Genomic DNA, 10,221 nt, shown 5'->3' on the forward strand with positions numbered 1-10,221 from the left:
AAATAAGCACTAAAATTACTAAAATGAATTAAAGCTAAATAGAAATATTTATGAAACTAAACAAAAAAAATGACAAAAGCACATAAAACAATTACTAAAATTAAAATTGAAAATATAAAAATATAATCTAATTCAAAATATTAATAAATACTTTCATAGTATGTAATAAATACAATAAGTTTCCATGCGTTAACATGCCTCTAAAGCGTTTATTAATCATAGTTGATGTTAATTTCAACATTTAATACATTATTAAAATCATAAGTTCACATTTAATAGACCTGAGCTAACAATGACCAGTTGTACTTTTACTAGCTAACGTTAGCAAAGATGTACTGATAATACACTGTAACAAATGTATTGCTCGTATTTAGTTAATATTAGTTCATACATTTGCTTGTGTGTGAACCTTACTGTAAAGTCACCAACTATACTAAAATACACCGGACCAGCAAACCAGCTTTTTTCAGCAGAGAAACAAAACAAAAATAGCACATTTAAGACAAAGAGCATGAATTAATGGAGTGTTTAAAAGCATAAACTGACGTCTCTCTGCTTCTGTGATCCAGATGGACTCAGTGTTGTTTGCCGAGTTCCTCTCGTGGAAGGAGACGCCAGGACTGGACCGCACCTCGGCGTTCATCAGCAGGGTTTACAGGGAAGATATCGGGCCCTGCCTTTCATTCACATGCTCTGAGGTACACGCGAGAGGTTCATCAGCTCTTTCATCCGTCTCTGTTTCCCCTTCTCTCAGACGTTCTCTCTGCTTCTTCTCCAGTTGTCCAAGTCTGTCCAGAGCGCGGTGGAGAACAACTCTCTCACCATCGAGCCGGTTGGGATGTCGACGCTGACCACGGTCAAAGCCATCGAATGTGGAGGACCCAAGTAAGTCATGGATGGACGCACGGCCCATCAGATCTGTCACCTTGTTTCACACTTTTGGCCAATTCAGTAATCAATTTCCTTCCCTTTTTTACTCAAATTTACACCTGATTTACTTCCAAATAATGTGCATTACTAATGACAAATCCAAATGAGTTTTTAAAAAGGTATGTGAACGCAAACAATTGTGGCATTTATCCTCTAACAAATCCTTCCCTCGCGGGTCAAAATGACCCGAAGTCCTAAAATTATACTTTTTTTTTTTTTGCAGAAAGCTTATATCATTTAATTTTGATAATATTCTTTCTAATTTTTAATGCAATTATTTTATTTACATTTAAATTTCTAGATTTTATCAATAAATAATTAGGGCTGTCAAAAGATTAATCGCGATTAATCGCATCCAAAATAAAAGTTTGTGTTTACATAATATATGTGTGTGTACTCTGTTAATTATTATTTATATATAAATACACACACATTCATGTATATATTTAAGAAAAAATATTTGTTTTATATATAAAACATTTATGTTTATATATATTATAGATTATATAAATGTATATACAGTATATACATGCAAATATTTCTTAAATATATACATGAATGTGTGTGATTATTTATATATAAATAATAATTAAAGGGTTAGTTCACCCAAAAATGAAAATTCTGTCATTAATTACTTCCCCTTATGTCGTTAGACACCCGTCAGACCTCCGTTCATCTTCAGAACACAAATGAAGATATTTTAGTGTAAATCTGATGCTCTGAAAGGCCTCCATTGGCTCAATGCACGGTTCACTCTCAAGACCCTTAAAAGGCACTAAAGACGTCGTTACAAAGTCCATCTCACTACAGTGGTTCTACAATAACTTTATGAATCGGCGAGAATAGTTTTTGTGCGCAAAAAACCCTAAATAACGACTTATATAGTGATGCCGATTTCAAAACACGGCCTCATGAAGCTTCGAAGCGTTATGAACTAACCCTTTAACAGAGTACACACACATATATTATGTAAACACAAACTTTTATTTTGGATGCGATTAATCGCGATTAATCTTTTGACAGCCCTATAAATAATATAATTTAAGCACATTCTTTCAACAAAATAACTCCAATACATGCATAACCCAGCTCAAAATATCTCACATTGGGTCAATTTGGGTGTCTCTGCCGATCTCTTGTGGAAATTAAATAATATAACATGATATTTCATGACTCTTGCCACTAGATGGCTCTATATGGAGCGAATGAGCTGTTCCGCTGGGTCCTAAAGTCCGCTCCATTCAGATACACATGTAGACTAGCCTGACGTGGTCATACTCCGATTCTAGTCAGAATATGAGTCTGATACTGCTCCATTGGGCTGTTATTATGGGGTGTTTCAACCGAACCAGGAAAGAAAATGCCTCTGCGCTCAATTGGACAGATCTACAACCAATCAGAGCAACGGAGTAAATGACACATGTTGAGCGACGCATAGTTGTCAACAGAACTGTAACGCACGCTGGAAGAAGTAGAAGAAGAAGACGAGTGTAAGCGATCTTTGCCGGTGAATTTAAGGATACACTGAGTACTTGCCAACACCATCATCATTTTTGAGAGAAATAGTAAAGGTGAATGCATATATATGAACAAGTTCTCCGTTTAGTAAACTAATTCAACCCAAGCGCTCTTTGGTGATGTGGATGATTACGTTACTGTTGATCATCTGTCCATCATCATATAAAGCCCGCCCTGATGATTTGATTGGTCCGAACAGCTCTGGTTCATGCATAGTCACTCCACAACGGATCAAGTCCAGACCAAATTTCCCGAACTCAAATGTTGTGGGCGGGGCTAAGTTCAGCTGGCATCCAGGCTACATGTAGACATTATAAAATAGTCTTTTTGGTGAAGTTTAGTTTTAATTTTGAGCATTTGTTAGGTTTTTTCCTTGCATTCCATTCAATCCTATGGGGTCAAATTGACCCGCGAGGGAAAGATTTGTTACTTTTTTTATTACAACCACAAAATCTCCTTGAAACTAGTGTGTGTGTGTGTGTGTGTGTGTGTGTGTGTGTGTGTGTGTGTGTGTGTGTGTGTGTTTGTGGTTCAAGTAAGACAAAAGCCCTAAGGTCTTGGACCACTCCGATGAACACTAAATTATTAAAAATTGATTCCTAATGGTGCGTTCACACCAGACGCGAATGAAGCGTTTCGCGCGAGTGATTTACATGTTAAGTTAATGCAAAGACGCGAATAGACATTCTGTGGCGCGATTCACGCGAACGAGTTAACCAATCAGGGCTTGCGCTAGTAGTGACAACAATGAGGACAAAATCATATGTGGATACCCGGAGCTGTACCGATACATCTTCGTACTTTATAGAAACAGGAATAAAAAGGCTCTTGCTTGGAAGAAAGTGAGTGAGGACGTCGGACAGTCTGGTAAGTTGTAAAAACGCTCTTTACTCAATTTGAGCTCTAAATCGGGCGATTGGGACACTTTTTGCCATTGAGATAACTTGGAAAAAGTGTCCCAATCACCCTGAAATCATCCTATTGAGACTATAAGCTAGCTAAAGGGGCACTTCAGCGCTGGAAAGATGAATGTGCATTTATGCAGTAGAAATGTGAAATTATTTTTGAATTTGGTGCCTTCTAGACTGAGATAAGACAGAAAATGTATTTGTCTCATGTGGATGAAAGACAACAACTCCCAGAATGCACTTGCTTCGCTGCCCTACGAGGCCACTCCGTACACCGTCGTTTTGATCTTCATAGTAATACAATCATTTTGTTCAGTTAGAGAATAAACACTACAATTAAAAACTGAACGTGTCTTTTCAATAAAGTGTGAGTGAGCCGAACGAAAGTCATTCTCAGCGCGTGTCCAGTCTGGCGCGTTCTCAGATCGCATGTGGAAGCTAGACTTTCATAGGAATTCATTGAAAAGTTGAAACACTCACTTTGCTCTGCACCGCTCCGTTATTAATGCCCGATCCGAGCGGCCGTGCACATTTCCATTCAGTGAGTGAGATCTCTCCCCTATGGACGGGTTGAAAACATGCGGAACAGCTCCATCTAGTGGCTGTAGTCTTTAGCCTCTGGCCAAAAAATCCTCAGATCACGCAAAATTACGATATTTGCGTCAGAGGATTTTTTCCAGAAATAAAATGCATAATTCTCTCACCTCAGGGGGATATGAGGGGGAAAAGTACCATAATTCGAATATACTAGCGGGTTTCTACTGATACAAAGCTTAACGCTAAATCACTGAAGTGACCCTTTAAAGCCGGAAAATTGATCTTTTTCGCCGTATTTTAAAACAATCATGTCGGCCATTTCACAACGAGACGAGCCAGCTGGCAGAAGCCCCTCCCATGAGGCGAATTCACATCTGTTGTGCAGTGAATGTCATGCGCGAATGAAGCGAGTAAACTCAATGTTCAAGCGTCCAACTTTGCGCGAATAGCGCGATTCATTCGCGCCAGGTGTGAACGCACTATAAGGGGGTCAAAATGACCCGAGGGAATGATGAGGTTAAAAGCGACCTATTATATCGAGTCTTTTTGCTCTACTAGAACAGGTTTTCATGCTTAAATGTTCAAACACATTATTTATATTCTCCATTGTTGCAGCTCCTCTTTTCCCAGTCTGTCAGGAACGCTCTGTTTAGATCCTGTCTCTATGAAGCCCCTCCTTCTGAAAAGCACACTGTGCTCTGATTGGTCGGCTGGATCAAGTGTGTTGTGATTGGTCAAGCGCTTCGAGCGTGTTTGGGAAATGTCCCGCCCCTTACCATAACTGCCACATTCAACACAATACTAACTAACTCGCCCCTTTATTTGCATATGCCTAATTATTTAAATGAGGAATATTGTGAGTTCGCGGAAGAAACTCAAGACTATGGGAGGCGTTTTAGGGAGTTCAGAAACAGGGACACTGATATAGAGAGGAACTCCCGCTGGAGGGACTCAAACAGCAACTTTAAAGAAAGTAAAGAAACAACACTGCCATACTGTTAACCGCTGAGCAAGATACCGGGAAAATGAAACATCTGGTTTAAAGGCACAGATGTTTCGAGCAGCTGAGGTTTGTTACCATCACAGAAATGTATGGTTGGGAAAGCATTTGGTTTTCCCAATACTGCATGCTTGAGTGCACTTACCTTCATATCAGCTGCTTAACGCTCGGCACAATCCTGACCAAAGTTACAATCCTCGATTTGACATGTTAGCATGCGGGACCCTCTTTAGATTCTGCCTGGGGGCGACAAATACACATCCTGTAAATCAGAGCAATTGATCTGGACGCTTTAATCCCACTTTAATCACTGTTTGATGTGGGGTTGTTTTCACAGCGGTTGCCGGACACCGATAGAAACGTAAGTGATCCCAAGAACCAAATGTGCATGAAATCCTGTTTTACACTAACACATCATATCCTCAGTTCCTTTCTGTCTGGAGAATGTTTATTATTTTTAATACAAATCTCCCTAATTACTGCTTTTTCCGGGCGTGTCATTCTGTCCTGCTCGTGTCTCATTGGCCGTAAGAGTGTTTAGTGATTTGATTGACAGCTTCATTGCCCAGTGTTCTCTTTTGCTTCAACAGTAAATGTGCGTTGAGCGGGATGTCCCGCCCCTGCCGGCATCGCATCAAACTGGGAGATAAAGAGAATTACTACTATATATCTCCGTCTAGCAGAGCACGGGTACATGTCACTCCCTCTGATTCCTCATAACCGCATTTATTAAGCAGTCTGACATTAAACGAGATGATTAATAAATCAGCGTTCTCTCCTCACAGATCACAGCCGTGTGTAATTTCTTCACTTACATCAGGTACATCCAGCAGGGCCTCGTCAGACAAGATGGTGAGTTAATCAACTGTAGACTAGTCTAGAATAGGACGATATATCAAATCCTTACGCTTGCCCATTTTTGGTGCTTCTAACACATCAACTCTGAGGACAAAATGTTCACTTGCTGCCTAATATATCCCACCCACTAACATGAGATGAAGAGATCATCAGTGTTATTCACTTCACCGGTCATAATGTTATGCCTTATCGGTGTATATGACAGTTTATTAAGACAAATAAGTAGTCAGAATGTGTGTGTGTGTGTATGGATGTATAATAAAATATCTATTTTATATTCTATTCTATTAAATATTTTTATATTATATAAAATTGTACATGATAAAATATTTTTTTTATATATATATATATAAATTTACATTTAAATATTATATTAAAACATATGTGTGTATAAATAAGAAAATATTTACAAATAAGTGTCAGTTTTAATATATAAAATGAATATATAATTAAATGTCTATTTTTTAAATATTATACATATATTTTAATATTACTTAAAAACATATATACAGTGTATATATATGTATATTTTATCTATTTTAATATTGTATTAAATATTAAAATATTATTTTAATATATATATGTGTATATAAATAAGAAAATATTTACAAATAAGTGTCAGAAAGCATTTAATATGATATAAAATATGTATAGTAAAATATTTATTTTATTTCTATACATTTTAATGATTAAATATTCAAATATATCAATTTATATATATAGTGTGTGTATATACAATATATATACAATATTTATATTTGGATTTGTAGTGTGTGTATATACACAGTATGTATTAAAATATATATATATATATGTAATATAAAAAAAATATATATAAATTTGTATATAATATAAAAATATTTAATATAATATTAAAAGGGTATAGATAAATAAAATAGATGTTTATATATATATATATATATATATAAAATGTAATACATTTAAAATGCCATTAAATTCTACTAATATGTTTATTTTATATTACAATAAAGTATGTCATAAGAAAATAGTAATTTTGTTCTGGTTGCAGTTCAGCAGATGTTTTGGGAAGTGATGCGTCTGCGGAGAGAGATGAGTGTGGCCAAACTGGGATATTTCCAGACGGAGGAGAGCTAGAGAACCAGAAAACACAAACACAGAAACACAGCACGGTCACCCACACACTCACCCAAACACTCCCATGATGCCGTTTCATAGCTACATATTCACGTATGTATTCAGGGAAGCACTACAGAAGAATTCCCACAATGCCTCTATTCCCTGAGCCAATGGAATAACAGCATTACAGTTCTGCTGTTGACAAGGTTTTGTTGTTTTTTTTTGCTTTTGGAAGGACTGGACGCAATAAATGTGCCATTTAACATTACATGCGAGACGTTTATATTAAAAAAAAGTCTCCAATGTTTAATTTGCCATTTGAAATTCATATTCCTCTATTAAAAACACAATGGCGAAGGTCATAGGTTGAACCCTCGTAGTCTTGAGCTGTGATTTTGTTGGAATTGCCATATGTTACAAAATGGCTTCCAGTATGTTCTTCCAAAACCCAATAAGAGCTTCATTTGAACACTATCTTAAATGTGCAATGTGCTTTCTGTCCCAGCATGCTTTGTGCACCAGTTATTTCTAACGGTTTACAGCTTTGAAAGGACAATCTTTTCTATGCAACCTCCTTAAAGTGCCAAGAAATACGGATTGTTACGGATGCTAAACCATCTTAGACACTAGTTAGGGTACTTGTACCATGATGCATCACACTCGTGTATTAGATGATAACTCTAGCTTGATTGACAATCGCTGTCTTACTGCACAAATACAGTGTTTACAGAGCCTTTATGGGCTGTAGACGCCATATTTAATTTGATTCGAGTTAAATCGTGCCTTTGTACGGTTTTGTTTTTTTACCACGGGAATATTTCTGCAAAGTTTTGCCAGCCTTGTTTTCATCGGTGACTCATTAAATATGGCGTCTGCCCTCAGGTCCATTGCGTGCAAGTTAAACTGCCTCGTCATGTTAAAAATGACCTTGTGTGTTTTCAGTCTATTAAAAGCATCTCAGAGGATGAATTCGTGTGACTCAGTTTTGTTTTGTTAATAATGTCGTCCCAAGAAACAAAAGAGTAGCATCATGTAAGAACTGGTGCTTTATTCATTGTAATTTATGGATAAAAATTACTTAAACATATATACAGTGTATATATATATATATATATATATATGTATGTATATTTGATCTATTTTAATATTGTATTAAATATTAAAATATTATTTTAATATATATATATGTGTGTATATAAATAAGAAAATATTTACAAATAAGTGTCAGAAAGCATTTAATATGATATAAAATATGTATAGTAAAATATTTATTTTATTTCTATACATTTTAATATTAAATATTCAAATATATCAATTTATATATATAGTGTGTGTATATACAATATATATATACAATATTTATATTTGGATTTGTAGTGTGTGTATATACACAGTATGTATTAAAATATATATATATACACAGTATGTATTAAAATATATAAATATATATATATATATATATATGTATATATATATATGTATATATATATATATATATATGTAATATAAAAAAAAATATATATAAATTTGTATATAATATAAAAATATTTAATATAATATTAAAAGGGTATAGATAAATAAAATAGATTTATCTATTTCAGTTTTGTTTTGTTAATAATGTTGTCCCAAGAAACAAAAGAGTAGCATCATGTAAGAACTGGTGCTTTATTCATTGTAATGTATGGATAAAAGTCATGCTATATTTAGGACTTATATGTATAAATAATTATGATTTGATGAGATAATCCTGTTAAAACAGTCTAAAACCAGCCAGGAACATTTCAGAAGTTCATTTATGATGCTTGAAGTGATCATTATTTTACAATATTTCAAAGTCAAAGCTTATTTAAAGCTGCACTATGTAACATTTTTTCAGTAAAATACCCATAAACCACTAGGCCAGTGTATATTTTGTTCAGTTGAGCACTTACAATATCCCAAATGTTTCCAACTATTTGTAAATCGTGAGAAATTGCTATTTTAACCGAGGATCCGGGACGTGTGAGGGCGTGGCCTGTTGATGACATCATATCTGCGTTACTCCCGGTTTCTGGTTTTATTTTGCAGAAACGCTTTACTCTCACTGCAGTGTGAACAAGTGCCATAGCAGCCGCTGAGAGAACACACAGAGTAACGTCATAACATCATCAACACACTCAGATGTGTCTAATATGATCAACAGAGCTGCGTTACCTCACACTCATGGAAAAGCGGAAATGACTGTGGCATAATAAAAGTCCTGCCGGCGACTGTATCATAATAAAAGTCCTGCCGGCGACTGTATCATAATAAAAGTCCTGCCGGCGACTGTGTCATAATAAAAGTCCTGCCGGCGACTGTGTCATAATAAAAGTCCCGCTGCTCGCGAGGCGTGTGTTGTGTTCATCTTATTAACAATCGCTCCAGCGGTTCCTCAGCTCCACAACACTCGCTCCTGCTCTGCTTCACTACAGTAACGTTAATAATCACATCCATCAGCATGATTTCTGCCCGAGTCCTATCCCGATTCTTTCCCACCGGCTGTGAGGTGAAGACCACATGTCCCAAGATTCTGCGCTCAAACGTGCCGTCATCAAACTACGCCTTTGTTTTGAACAGGCGACCTCTAGCGGACGGACAAGTTACATAGTGCAGCTTTAAATTAATCATATACACACGTATGCATGATTTCACAGCTATATATATTACTATTTTTAATGTTTTTGCATGTATTTGAGCAAAATAAAGAAAAATTAATATTGAAAAAACAGTAACGTTGTGAAATATTACTACAATTCAAAATAATGGTTTTCTATTTTAATATACTTTAAAATAGAACAGGGTTCCTGCATGTTTTATGAGGGTAAATTTAAGACCAATTCTAGAAACACGTCAATATGTTCTCTAAATGTAAATGTCTAAGCACACAACGAGTTTTATTAGCGACACTTCAAAGTTTGAAAATACAATTTCCAACAGATATACTGTACTTTTTATTACATTTTTACACAAAAACAGCTTAGTTTGAATAGCTCTGCTCCCAAACAATATGGAAATACATACTTTTTCTGTAGTTTTGTCTTGTCCAGTGAAAATATCTAAACGGTTCTTAAATCAAGATGCATTTACTGGAGAAGCAAAATGACAGAAATCTTGTGAAATAAGTGATTTTATGAAGAACAAACATCTGCCAATGTGTTCAGAAAAATACCATATTTCCATACCCACTGACAGATATTTGTTCTTGTTTTAAGCATAAACTCACATAATTTTGTTCAATTTCTCCGAAAAAAATTCTCAAGTAAACGTATCTTGGATGTTTAGATATTTGTACTGGAAATCTCTTTTTGTAGTGCATGCAATTTAATTTAGGACCGTATGAAATCTGTTTTA

The 10,221-nt window shown here is 35.4% G+C and overlaps 1 protein-coding gene across 1 annotated transcript in view; it reads left to right on the forward strand.

Moving 5' to 3' along the window:
- Nucleotides 1-7,816, forward strand: part of rab3il1 (RAB3A interacting protein (rabin3)-like 1) — a 27,809-nt gene extending 19,993 nt beyond the window's left edge. The window contains exons 7-12 of the mRNA XM_079809545.1: nt 570-698; nt 779-885; nt 5,231-5,254; nt 5,484-5,583; nt 5,679-5,745; nt 6,782-7,816. Of these exons, the coding sequence (XP_079665671.1) occupies nt 570-698; nt 779-885; nt 5,231-5,254; nt 5,484-5,583; nt 5,679-5,745; nt 6,782-6,867 (513 nt within the window). The 3' untranslated portion in view covers nt 6,868-7,816. The remainder of the gene's footprint in view (nt 1-569; nt 699-778; nt 886-5,230; nt 5,255-5,483; nt 5,584-5,678; nt 5,746-6,781) is intronic.
- The last annotated feature ends 2,405 nt before the right edge of the window (nt 7,817-10,221 follow it).

The sequence above is a fragment of the Gobio gobio genome (genome assembly GCF_949357685.1).
Source record: "Gobio gobio genome assembly, chromosome: 25".
NCBI classification, from domain to species: Eukaryota; Metazoa; Chordata; class Actinopteri; order Cypriniformes; family Gobionidae; genus Gobio; species Gobio gobio.